Raw genomic sequence first — 13,262 nt, forward strand, 5'->3', positions numbered from 1 at the left:
AGGGGGTCCAAACCCCAACCTCTGTCTTTCTTTTTCGAAGTCAAATGCTTGTCTGTCTAGATCCAGCTGTTGCTTCTTGAGCTTCAGTCTGGATTCTTCCACTCTCAATCTATTGAGTTCCCTTTCCAACACTCTGTCTTCAGGGAGGGTGGGTTCGGCATGCCTTGACACAGAAGAATGGTGTGAATGAACAGAGGGAGACCTGTCCCTAACAGATGCTACTCTAACAACCTGGCCTAAAGGAGTCACCTCCATACTATGATGAGAACTCACATCAGTACCAGCCCTGCTAGGTGGCCTGCTAAGGGGCAGGTTGGGAAGGGTCCCATCTAACACTTTTACTGGGGGTACCCCAAATTCAGAGTGTGAACCATCAGCTAATCTCTCACCAGATGTGCCAGCTATGGTCTTATCATGTTCAATGAGCATATTAACCAACAATTCTCCAGAGGGATTCTTCCCTACCCCTAAACCTCTATCAATGCAGAGACTCCTTGCACCTTTCCAGTTAAGGTGGTCATAAGCAGTGTTGGTCAGATCTAGAGCTTGACCTGTACCAGACATGCTAGAAAAGGTTTAAGGGACAGAAAAAGAAAGAAAAAGTTTAATAACTTTTTAAAGAACAGGAAAAAAACTTTTCAGCACTTAGCAATAGAGTAAGAGGAGAAAAGCAAAACTTTTTGGTTAGGTGTACATACACTGAACTTGTTTTGTATATTTTTCTCTTATGAAAAGTACAAAATGACAAAGTGGTAAATAGTTGCAAGTACTTATCCCACCGCTGCCACCAATGTAGGAGGCTGGCCTGGTTTGTAGTGGTACCAAGGGGTACTTACACTCTGCACCAGGTCGAGTTATCCCTTATTAGTGTAGAAGAGGTGTTTAGCAGCTTAGGCTGATAGAAAAGGTAGCTTAGCAGAGCAGCTTAGGCTGAAGTAGGAGACGTGTAAAGCTCCTACTATACCACTGGTGTCATATGCACAATATCATAAGAAAACCCAATACACAGATATACTAAAAATAAAGGTACTTTATTTTTATGACAATATGCCAAAAGTATCTCAGTGAGTACCCTCAGTATGAGGATAGCAAATATACACAAGATATATGTACACAATACCAAAACTATGCAGTAATAGCAATAGAAAGCAATGCAAGCAATGTACAGTCACAATAGATTGCAATGAGAGCACATAGGTATAGGGGCAACACAAACCATATACTCCAAAAGTGGAATGTGAATCACGAATGGACCCCAAACCTATGTGACCTTGTAGAGGGTCGCTGGGACTGTAAGAAAACAGTGAGGGTTAGAAAAATAGCCCACCCCAAGACCCTGAAAAGTGGGTGCAAGGTGCACCTTAGATCCCCAGAGAGCTCAGAAGTCGTGATGGGGAATTCTGCAAGGAAGACCAACCCCAGCAATGCAACAACAATGGACTTCCAGACGAGAGTACCTGTGGAACAAGGGGACCAAGTCCAAGAGTCACACTCAAGTCGTGAGTGGGCAGATGCCCAAGAAATGCCAGCTGAGGGTGCAAAGAAGCTGCCACCGGATGGTAGAAGCTGTGGATTCTGCAAGAACGAAGAGGACTAGGAACTTCCCCTTTGGAGGATGGATGTCCCACATCGTGAAGAAGCTTGCAGAGGTGTTTCCGTGCAGAAAGACAGCAAACAAGCCTTGCTAGCTGCAAGGGTCACGGTTAGGGTTTGTGGATGCTGCTGTGGCCCAGGAGGGACCAGGATGTCGCCAATTGCGTGAGGAGACAGAGGTGGCACCCAGCAAGACAAGGAGCCCACTCAGAAGCAAGCAGCACCCGCAGAAGTGCCGGAACAGGCACTACGAAGAGGAGTGAACCGGAGCTCCCCCGAAGTCACAAAGGAAGGTCCCACGACGCCGGAGGACAACTCAGGAGGTCGTGCACTGCAGGTTAGAGTGTCGGGACCCAGATTTGGCTGTGCACAAAGGAAATCCTGGAAGAGTGCACAGGAGCTGGAGCAGCTGCAAATCATGCGGTACCCAGCAATGCAGTCTAGCGTGGGGAGGCAAGGACTTACCTCCACCAAACTTGGACTGAAGAGTCACTGGACTGTGGGAGTCACTTGGACAGAGTTACTGAGTTCCAGGGACCACGCTCGTCGTGCTGAGAGGGGACCCAGAGGACTGGTGATGCAGTCTTTTGGTGCCTGCGGTTGCAGGGGGAAGATTCCTTTGACCCACGGGAGATTTCTTCGGAGCTTCTAGTGCAGAGAGGAGGCAGACTACCCCCACAGCATGCGCCACCAGGAAAGCAGTCGAGAAGGCGGCTGGATCAGCGATACAAGGTTGCAGTAGTCGTCTTTGCTACTTTGTTGCAGTTCTGCAGGCGTCCAGAGCAGTCAGCGGTCGATTCCTTGGCAGAAGGTGAAGAGAGAGATGCAGAGGAACTCTGATGGGCTCTTGCATTCGTTATCTAAAGAATTCCCCAAAGCAGAGACCCTAAATAACCAGAAAACGAGGTTTGGCTACTTAGGAAGGAGGATAGGCTAGCAACACAGGTAAGAGCCTATCAGAAGGAGTCTCTGACGTCACCTGCTGGCACTGGCCACTCAGAGCAGTCCAGTGTGCCAGCAGCACCTCTGTTTCCAAGATGGCAGAGGTCTGGAGCACACTGGAGGAGCTCTGGGCACCTCCCAGTGGAGGTGCAGGTCAGGGGAGTGGTCATTCCCCTTTCCTTTGTCCAGGTTCGCGCCAGAGCAGGGCTGGGGGATCCCTGAACCGGTGTAGACTGGCTTATGCAGAGATAGGCACCATCTGTGCCCATCAAAGCATTTCCAGAGGCTGGGGGAGGCTACTCCTCCCCAGCCCTGACACCTTTATCCAAAGGGAGAGGGTGTAACACCCTCTCTCTGAGGAAGTCCTTTTTTCTGCCTTCCTGGGCCAAGCCTGGCTGGACCCCAGGGGGGCAGAAACCTGTCTGAGGGGTTGGCAGCAGCAGCAGCTGCAGTGAAACCCCGGGAAAGGTAGTTTGGCAGTACCCGGGTCTGTGCTAGAGACTCGGGGGATCATGGAATTGTCTCCCCAATGCCAGAATGGCATTGGGGTGACAATTCCATGATCTTAGACATTTTACATGGCCATGTTCGCAGTTACCATTGTGACGCTATACATATGTCGTGACATATATATAGTGCACGCGTGTAATGGTGTCCCCGTACTCACAAAGTCCGGGGAATTTGCCCTGAACAATGTGGGGGCACCTTGGCTAGTGCCAGGGTGCCCACACACTAAGTAACTTAGCACCCAACCTTTACCAGGTAAAGGTTAGACATATAGGTGACTTATAAGTTACTTAAGTGCAGTGGTAAATGGCTGTCAAATAACGTGGACGTTATTTCACTCAGGCTGCAGTGGCAGGCCTGTGTAAGAATTGTCAGAGCTCTCTATGGGTGGCAAAAGAAATGCTGCAGCCCATAGGGATCTCCTGGAACCCCAATACCCTGGGTACCTCAGTACCATATACTAGGGAATTATAAGGGTGTTCCGGTATGCCAATGTAAATTGGTGAAATTGGTCACTAGCCTGTTAGTGACAATTTGGAAAGAAATGAGAGAGCATAACCACTGAGGTTCTGGTTAGCAGAGCCTCAGTGAGACAGTTGGTCATCACACAGTGAACACATACAGGGCACACTTATGAGCACTGGGGCCCTGGCTGGCAGGGTCCCAGTGACACATGCAACTAAAACAACATATATACAGTGAAATATGGGGGTAACATGCCAGGCAAGATGGTACTTTCCTACACCAACCACCGCCACAGATGACCAAAGACCGTGTGCAGCAGTGGTTGCAATAACGTATAGTAATTAAAATTACAGCAGTGGTTGGATTTACGTATAGTAATGAAAATTACTTTACTTAAAAACCATAGTAATTTACTGAAAAAAAAAAATTACATGGACATTATAGTTAGGAAATACAATTAAAAAATATAGAAATGCACTTATAAAAACAAAGGTCACAGGGACGTTATAGTTACGCTCACATTTTAAAAGTATAAAACCATAGAAATTCACCTGTTGTAGTTATAGTTAACTCATGTAACTATAGCTTGTGCCATGACATGCGTCCTCGCCATGCACTGCTAATTACCCCACAAATTACGGCACTCATGACATGTTTGATAATATTAATGAAATATTTGCAGTAAGCTTTTTGATGAAAAAACTGTGCATGGCAAGGGTGCAAGTTATAGCTACCTTAGGGCACGAGTTATACTTACTTGAGATAACTGTAACAGGTGAATTTCTATGGTTTTGTACGTTTAAAATGTGAGCCTAACTATAACGTCCCTGTAACCTTTGGTTCTATATATATATATATATATATATACTGCAATTACCATCTGATATGACAGTAGCACTTGGACATTAATTCTGAGGGTATTTTATTTCCTCGCACACACCTATTGTAGGGGTTTTAATTGGTGCAGGAAAGAAAAGAGAGGTACATTATAACTTGGCACAATGTTAAAGAAGTTGTGTTACTTCACTTGTGGGAAGTGCAATAGGCATTCTTTCTAGTGGGTCATCCCCTACCAGAGAGACACTGATTTCACCATGTCATTGAGGTTCGGGCTCTATGCAAACCAATGTGAAACCGAGGTCCACAAAATATTACATAGCAACAATGCTTTTCTGAAGTAAATCAAATATTGTTTTGAACAGACAAAAACATGACAAATTTATAAAGAAGGATGCCGATTGAACAATTGTTGTTATTACTTTTATACCTGCTGAGAATTCAGTTGTTGATATCGAGCACACACTTCATTTATAGTAAACAGTAAAATATTTATTATTCCTAATTGGTGTTAAAGTCTTGAACATAAAAAATGTGGACAACATAAAGCTTCATAACCCTCCCATAAAGGTTTGTGGTTTGTGGCATCTGGTGGTGTGGACACTATCCTTGAAATATATAATTTGAGATTGACTGCATACAGTCAAAGAAGAGGAATGTCTTAGCGCAACCTAAGTGCACTCAGTGGAGAACCATCACTCGATTTATACTGTAGACTTTTGGAGACAGCCAGTTTAAATGTAAGGCCGGCAAAGAGCATTGTGGATTAGTAACAGATGCCCTCTATGTTATTCCACAGAAGAAAAGGCACAGAGTTGAAAAATAAAATCCACTGTAGTTGTAGAGCGCCCTCCATAATCCAATTTCAATGGGATGCATATGTTAGAATCTTATGTAGCTGTTAATACACAAGCTCAACTTTTGTAAACTAAATTGTATTTTCATGAAAAAAAGTTACACATGATTAAAAGCTGCTGACAGAGTATGAGCACTTTTAGCAGGCAACAAAGATTTTTCTGAAATAACATGTAGTTTTAAGTGTATCTCCCACTGCCCTCCCCACCCCCCACACACACCCCCACACGGACAAACCGCAAACAAAGTTACCTGCATGGCTTCAACACCAGTCAATCTATGGTCTATTGGTTTTGATAAGGTTCTGACACCCTCCACAAAACCATCATATTACTTGTGCTAGAAAGGAAGGAAACCCACCACAGTTGCCATGACAATGGCGGGCTCACCATGCCACAGGACACCTCTGTCCTGGCATTTGTTGAGACCATGTTGTTGATGTTTTATCTGCTGTAATTTGTCCATGTCTACGTGACTGATGAACACACAAAAAGAAATACAGAAAAATCATAGTAGAAGGACTCCAAACACAGTCATTAGCCACTTCTGGCGACCTGCAGGTGAGGTGGGGGTACTGAATTCTGTACAGCATTATCTGCATGAGCCCTTGGCATATGTCTGATGGAAATCCTTTCTCCCTTCAGGTTAGGAAATGTAGCTTTTTCCCTGTCCAATTACTTCTCCTTCATGAAAACGTTAGGTTATATTTTGGCAGTCCATACCTCATCCCTCTGCAGTGCTGATCTGCCCTGATGTTAATTTTCATTGCTCACTCATTTGCGGTCACACATAGTCCTGCTTGTTGAGCCCAGCTGGCTGTGCCGTGGTGGGAACAGGTGGAGCTGAGTGTCCCTTCTGCTGCTGGTAGCGGTCACCCCATGTTGGACATGAGCAGGAGAGCAGTGCCCCACCCAGCATCAGCAAAACGCTGCCACCCCAGCCGATGTACAGTGAAGAACCCAATTCGCGCTTGAGGGGTTCAGCCACCAGCGGGTTGTAAAAGTCATCAATGATATGGATAGCCAACCAGCAGATAGGGATGAAGCAGAGTAGGCCAGAGAGGAAGAAGAGGATGCCAGCCAAAATCATGACACGGTTCTTGACACTCGCCTCGTCGATGCACTTGGTGCATTTAGCACCAATGATGCTGACAAAGAGACCCATTATAGCCAATAGAATGCAGACGATGGTAAGAGCACGGGCTATCTGTAGGTCCTGGGGCAGAGCCAGCATAGAGTCATATGTCTTGCACTGCATGTGGCCGGTGGTCTGTACAATGCAATTCATCCACAGCCCCTCCCAGATGATCTGTGCTACTACAATGCTACTGCCAATAAAGGCAGTCACCTTCCATGTGGGCATGGCACAGGCGATTACAGCACACAGCAAACCCACTATGCTGAAGGAGACACCCATCATCTCGCGCCCAGCCGATGGCATCTCAGCTTGTCAGAATGCACCTACCTCTCTCCAACTCAAAGAAATCGAGGGAGCAGAGCCATGCAGTTTACTTAGCCAAGTCACATTCACACCTGGCGTAGGCTAATTTGCGTCAACAAGAAAGCAAGTGGGTGCTGAAATGTTTTTTAGATCTATATCTGCTCCAAGGAATCTTTGTTAAGTGCCAGTAAACAAGGAGAAGCCACCTCAGTCAGATATGACGTGTCCAAGAAATATCTTTTGGGCATCAACAAGCAGGAAGGTGAACTGTTGTGTACTTGCAAAAGGCATTAAAGTAAGTTCTATCTGGTGAACACGAGTGGGAGGCTGCAGGGATTTTCACTTGTTGAATATCAATCTAAGGAAACTTCACTGAACACCAACAAGCAAGCAGAGGGGACCAGGAGTTGATTCAGATGAGGTTCAGGAGTTGGTTTTTGTTGGTCCCAGTCATCTGGGTCCCCAGATTTGTTGATCACAGTATCTGAGAGTTGTGGATTATTGTCACCACATTCCATTGAGGCGTCCAGATTTCCTTTGGTCCCAGAGCTGTGGGCTGTTGTTTGTCACAGCATATCGAGGCTATGAACTGGTGTTGCTTGCTCCAGGGGTTGGGGATTTTCAGATAATCTTTGGAAATTTTAGATTGTTTTTGTTCCCAGTGGATGTTAGCTGCTGGTGATCCAGGTGGTTGAAGATTTTGATGTCCTTCGGCAGAGGTAATTGGTGGTGTCTAATTGTATATAGTCGTAGTGATTGGGATTATGATTTTCTTTCAGTCCTGCTCACTGGGCAGTGAAGCCCCTGATCCTTGCAGTTAAGGGTTGATTGCAGCATTTGATTCTGGTGGTTAGAATCTCTGAAATGTGGGTAGCTTTGCATCCCGGTGAATATCAGGAGGGTTGCAGATTGATTGTCTTTTGTTTCAGTTTCTGAGCCCTATGGGTTGCCAGCTGACTTTGTGCGCCAGTAGTTTATCTACGAGGTTGTAATGCCCTCTAGAGTCCCGGTTTCTCGTGAAGAGTGCAGGTTCTGCTGCTTCACACTCCAAAGTTCAGTGTCCAGTGCACTAAGGGGCCTTTATAGAAAACATGTTGACAGGAGTGGCAAAGAGCAGAGGTCTGGGAGCGCAGGGAGGGGCTACGGGGCATTGCACATGGTGAGAAGAGCCGAGAAGCCCTCCCTGTTCTACGAGATCGTTTTTGCTCTTTGTTCATTGTTTTTTGTTATTATTTTGGAACCGGCCTGAGACATTGCTACGGAGGAGTAAAACTGGGCAGAAGATTGGAATGAAGAATGTGAAGAAGAGGAGGATGGATGGAGAAGGAGGGAGGGCAGCAGCGAGCGGCTGTGCATTTGCAGGGAGGGTCAGACATCAGGATTGCTTGTGCTGGTTGGTTTGGTATTCTTTGGCTCGCAGGGCCACTCCGGTAAGGCAGGACCGGCTTCGAGGCACTGTGTAGGAAAGGACCAGCAACATCTTAAAATGGCAAACTGTGAGAGTGGTCCTACGCCTACAGTCACCCCCACCGCTCCACCCCCAACGCGGTAGTCAATGTGGATTCATTGGAAATATTTGGACCACTATAATAGCGTAAGCCAGTGGTGCAAATATTATCGGGGTGAAAAACACATTGCTCCATATAAGAATAGGGAGCCCTGAAAGACTGTCATTAGCTGAATTAAAACCTACAGCTGAAGACACACATTCTATCATTCCCTCTGACTGAAGAAAACTAATATCAAGTTATTGAAATCCTATTCTAATACTACATTTTGCTCTCAGGAACATTATAAGTCAATCTACCCACTACAAGCTTGATTCAGCAGCGGGTACCTGTCTCACATGGTGGCTGTGGCAGAATACTGCACGTAAGAGTGGCCCTGCGGTATAGTGGCACCGAAGCTCAGGGGTGTGAGAGGGCACTCTCCATCTCATTTATGGCTGGGTTTTACTATGCAGTTTGCACCGAGGGGGTACATTTTCCTTGCATTCATTAGGGCCAATGACTTTGTGGCACCCTTGCTATTTCACTGGCGTGTCTACCTCAAAGGCACAGAGATATTATCTGAGACAGCACTTAATGTGGCGACACAACAATAGTGACAACCCTCCCGTGTGGAGGGTTCGCAGGCCATGGAGTCGACTATGAGTTAGGTTCCACCACTAGCCTGTCAGTCTGTCCCTGGAAGCTCTCTGGCAGCTGAGCCAAGCTTAGCGCGCTACTCCAGAACCCAAAAGGATTAGTGGTGGATTAGTATAGGGAAATATGAGATTATTTTAATGGTGGACATGCAAGTCTTTTGATTGGTTAGGGTAGGAAAATGGAGTGATAGAAGAGAGAACAGTTTAGAAAGTGTTATGTGGGAGATCATAGTAGTAAGGTGAGGTTTGGGGTAGGTAAAACGGAGAGATGGAAGAGGGAAGTGTCTGTAGGAAGGAATTAGGGAGATCATAGTAGTAAAATGAGGTTTGGGATAAGTCAAAGGAAGGATACATGAAGGAAGAATTTAGAAAGTGTTGTTTGGGAAATCATAGAATTAAGCTGAGGTTTGGGGTAAGTCAGGAGGGATAGAGGAGGGAAGAGTCTAGAAAGGTTTATTTTGGAGATCATAGTGGTAGAATGATGTATGGGATGAGTCAGAGAGTCGAGGTAGAGGATATATTGAAAGAGGTATAGGGAAAGACAGAGTAGTGCATTGGAGAGAGTGAAAGTTTTTTTTGTCTTTTCTACAGTAGGAGTAAAGTAAAAAATATATAGATTCACAACTACATAGAAAGGGTATAAGGAAGATAATATATTGAGATTTAAAGCTGTATAAACTCAGAGTTTCAAGTCTTGCTGTCCTTGAAGGTAATTTATTTGTGTATTTTATATGATTAATATTTTGATTTTATGTTGCCTCAATATTTCAATAACAAAGCCTTATAGATAAAATAGTAATGCTAGTATTTACATATTGTCACACACAAATAAAACAGAGACCCATAAGCATCTAATCAGACAAGTTATATAAAAACTACGCAATGACCTATAAACATGTTAAGCTGTCGTAGTTTGACTCTTGCTCTAGGCAAGACTGCTGGTTTAAGGGTGCAGTACTTATGTTTGTATGTGACTGTGCCAGTCCTACAACAAGTCACAACTACTCTCAACCCTCCCAGCTCACAAGCAGCAGCTCACCAAACACCCAAACAGTAAAAGGTGATTTGTGGCAGCCTTTACGCATGGAATCAAGAGTACGACATCTCAGGGAGTGTCGTCGGTTGAACGGAGATTACCCCTTCCTCACATGAACAGTATTTCTCAATCAAACACAGGTAATGAAAGGGATGCATTAAAAAGTCTTAATAGGTTTTAATTTAACAATGCTGCAACCTACGATAAATTGCATGGGCTGCAATGATTAAGATGATGAACAGTGCAAGAAACAGAATTGTAAAGACAAGAGTCATTAGTACAAAGACCCCCACCATCTTGCAGTTACATAAAATGACATGAGATATAAAATATGTCCTAATAACCTAACATGATGAACCTAACCCCTAACCTAAAGAGAGCTAGGTGTGCTAAACCTAATCTGCCAATGCGGTGCCCATAAGAAGAGCCCCCCAACCCTCCTTACCTTGGAATGAGGTCTCTAAATCAGACTCCGTGGGGACACGAAGACTGGGTCAGCTTCAAAGCGATGTGCAGCATCGATAGCAGCAATGGCATCTGGTCGGAATCCCTGTGTAGGGTGCATTTATACAGATCCTATCGGACCCCTGACATAGGACTGTTCCCAAACAATAGATAACAAGACATGCTTGGGGAGGCAATTACATAAACAATTCCCTCGAAGGTGCAAAGAGGGACAGTACCTAATGTGAATATCTACAGTTTGTTTATCTCTGTCGCTTGATAGTGACGCCTTAGCACAGTGGCACTGATAATATGAAACTAAAACATTAGCCTAACTAAAAACAATGCAGCCATCTTGGAAATATATAATTAAGTAATTGTGCTAAAACAAAGCAAACTAAGTAGGGTAAAAGTCACTGGGTGATGGGAGCACGAGTCCACAAACTAGTAGGTAAGCTAGCTCTTGCTTCCCATTAAAACAAGATAGGATTCACTGCAAAGCATAGAATAATATATATATTTAATCATAAGTAATATATACATTTGTTAAGCAGACCTTACGAACATCTATATATTTAAAAAAACATAGTTATTATATATATTTGTACAAAGACATACACATATCAAGATACATACATATTATCAGATTATATATGTTTATGTACACAGGGGTATGCTGTACATTAGTGTTTGAGTATGGTGGTTATGTGGGAAAGAGCCAACTCTTGAGTAGTCTTCTGAAGATAAGACAGTTATCGGTGGATTATATATTTGAGGGTAATGAATTCCATAGTTTGGCTGCTTGAACAGAGAAAGCTGTGGTATTTTCCTTGTATGGTGGGCTTTTGAGGCAAGGTGTCAATCTTGAGCTGCGGTTCCCTTGTTAAATTTATTTGGTGATTTTATTACTGATGAAAAGGGGTCTTGTTCCATGTATTGCTTTGTGGGTGATACAAAGAAGCTTGAAGATAGATTTTCTGACATCTGGTAACCAATGTAGGGCCCTCATGGCAGGGAAGATGTGGGCTTATGGCTTTACATGTAGGAGTAGCCTGGCAGCAGAGTTCTAAATCTGTTGTAGTCTTTTTCATAGTTGATAAAGATGATCCGTGGTACAGGCCATTGGTGTAATCAAGTTTAGACAGTACAAGAGAGATAATAGCCTGGATCTTGTGTGGAAATCCCAGGTGAGGGGATGGTGTGCTGCAGAGTTTTCATGGTGATAAAGCTTGATCTTGCTCATTTGTCCACTTGGGCATTCCTTATTAACTTGGAGTCTATGGTAATTCCAAGGTTACTTACTTTCTTAGATACTTTAGGAGGTGGTCTAAGATCATCAGGCCAGGCGAAGAGCGGGTCATTATTTTTCCCTTGTTAACTTGGAGCCTATGGTAATGCTAAGGTTACTTACTTTCTTAGATACTTTAGGAGGTGGTCTGAGATCGGCAGGTCAGGCGAAGAGTGGGTAATTAATTTTCCATTCGCCACATGTGAGTATTTCCATTTTAGAAGCATTCAATTTGAGATGGCTCCATGTCATCCGCTGACCATCAGCTCTGAGGCAACTGAACATTTTTGAGTTTCCAGTGTCTTTAGGGGATGTCCATTTTAAGGAGTATTTTTTGCATAGCTGTTGAATGCGAGCTGAAATTCATTTATTTTTGCCAGTAATTACTTCATGTAGATGTTGAAAAGCTTGGGTGAGATGATAGAGTCTTGTGGGACCCTTGCATTTGTGAAATACGGTTTGGATAAGAAAGAGGGAGTATGGATGACATTTTATTTGTTTTGAAGGTCGGATGTGATCCAGTCATGAGCAGACCCCTTTATGCCGACTTCATAGAGTCTTTGTATTAGGTGTCATGGTGAACTGTGTCAAAGGCAGCTGAGAGGTCCAGGAGATGCAGTGCAGCAACCCCGTTCTGTTCTACTGTGTTTTTAAGGTAATCCCAGATAGCAATGAGGGCAGATTCTGTGCATCTTCCTGGGTGGAATAAAGTGTGGTAGTCTGAAAGTAAGGTACAGTAGAATATAACTGAATTATGGCCCCATTCCACACTTAATGGTAATAACTAGGATATTACACTCTGCACATCTGTATATAATCCATTTAGGAGCCACAGGGAAAGCAGAGGTTATTGGGCCATAATTGTGGTATTTGAGACCTTTTACCACTGCTGTACCAGGACCTGACATACTATGGCACTGCAAACCAGACAGATTTGGGCCTAATCCCCTACTGGATCCTGCGTCGCACCATCTGACCAACTGTGGTCTGCATGGTACCCCTGAGCAACATGAGAAGATGCCAGGGCTGTTGCACACACACTCCAGAGTGAGGTCGTCGTGCTGGAGATCTTGTGGCTGCTATGCTCAGATAACTGTAAGACCTTTGAACTTGTGTTCATCAAACATTTACATTATTTTGGCTTTGCAAAATGCTATGATGTGAATTGACAGTGAATGACTCACTGAAGGACTGGCCTCTGAGGCCACTAACACAGAGGTATGCCTATACTATTCACAACGAACCTGCACCTATGAGCATCCTTCCCAAACAAGTTAAGAGTCCACCGTCTGGTCCTGGCAGAGTCAGCACAGGACAATGGGTATCAAGTACAGTGTTTGAATCCCCAGATAAGGTTACGCTCTCTTTTCTACCTTGTTTGGTGTAGCACACCAGTTATGGTTTAAGTAGTGATTGCTCCCTCTTTTTCTTGACTCCACCATGCCAGTGATGACTTAGCTAACAGTGATGAAGTTGTCAGGAAGACACATTTCAGCACTTCAGTCAGCTCCTACATTGCTCCCACACTAGTCTTGACACCTGGGGTGTCCTTTTCAAGTAGGCATAGTGGCTGGGCTCCTCCTGGCAGCCTCCTCCTGAAAGGGTAGCTTCTGGTCCCATTTCTCAATAGGTCAGGCAGCCTTCACAACAGGACAGTCCCACAACATCTCCAGCAACATATTGCACATTCTAGGAGAGATCCTATCATC

General features: G+C 44.5%; 1 protein-coding gene across 1 annotated transcript; it reads right to left on the reverse strand.

Moving 5' to 3' along the window:
• Nucleotides 1–4,778: 4,778 nt before the first annotated feature.
• LOC138304361 (claudin-9-like) lies at nt 4,779–7,680 on the reverse strand. The gene has a single exon (XM_069244343.1). The coding sequence runs from the start codon at nt 6,637–6,639 to the stop codon at nt 5,983–5,985; it is 657 nt and encodes a 218-aa protein (XP_069100444.1). The 5' UTR covers nt 6,640–7,680; the 3' UTR covers nt 4,779–5,982.
• Nucleotides 7,681–13,262: the final 5,582 nt, after the last annotated feature.

This window comes from Pleurodeles waltl, chromosome 7 (assembly GCF_031143425.1).
Source record: "Pleurodeles waltl isolate 20211129_DDA chromosome 7, aPleWal1.hap1.20221129, whole genome shotgun sequence".
Taxonomy (NCBI): domain Eukaryota; kingdom Metazoa; phylum Chordata; class Amphibia; order Caudata; family Salamandridae; genus Pleurodeles; species Pleurodeles waltl.

Coding starts and splice junctions, on each gene's coding strand:
- LOC138304361 (XM_069244343.1), bottom strand. CDS start 6,639: ATGCCATCGGCTGGGCGCGAGATGATGGGTGTCTCCTTCAGCATAGTG.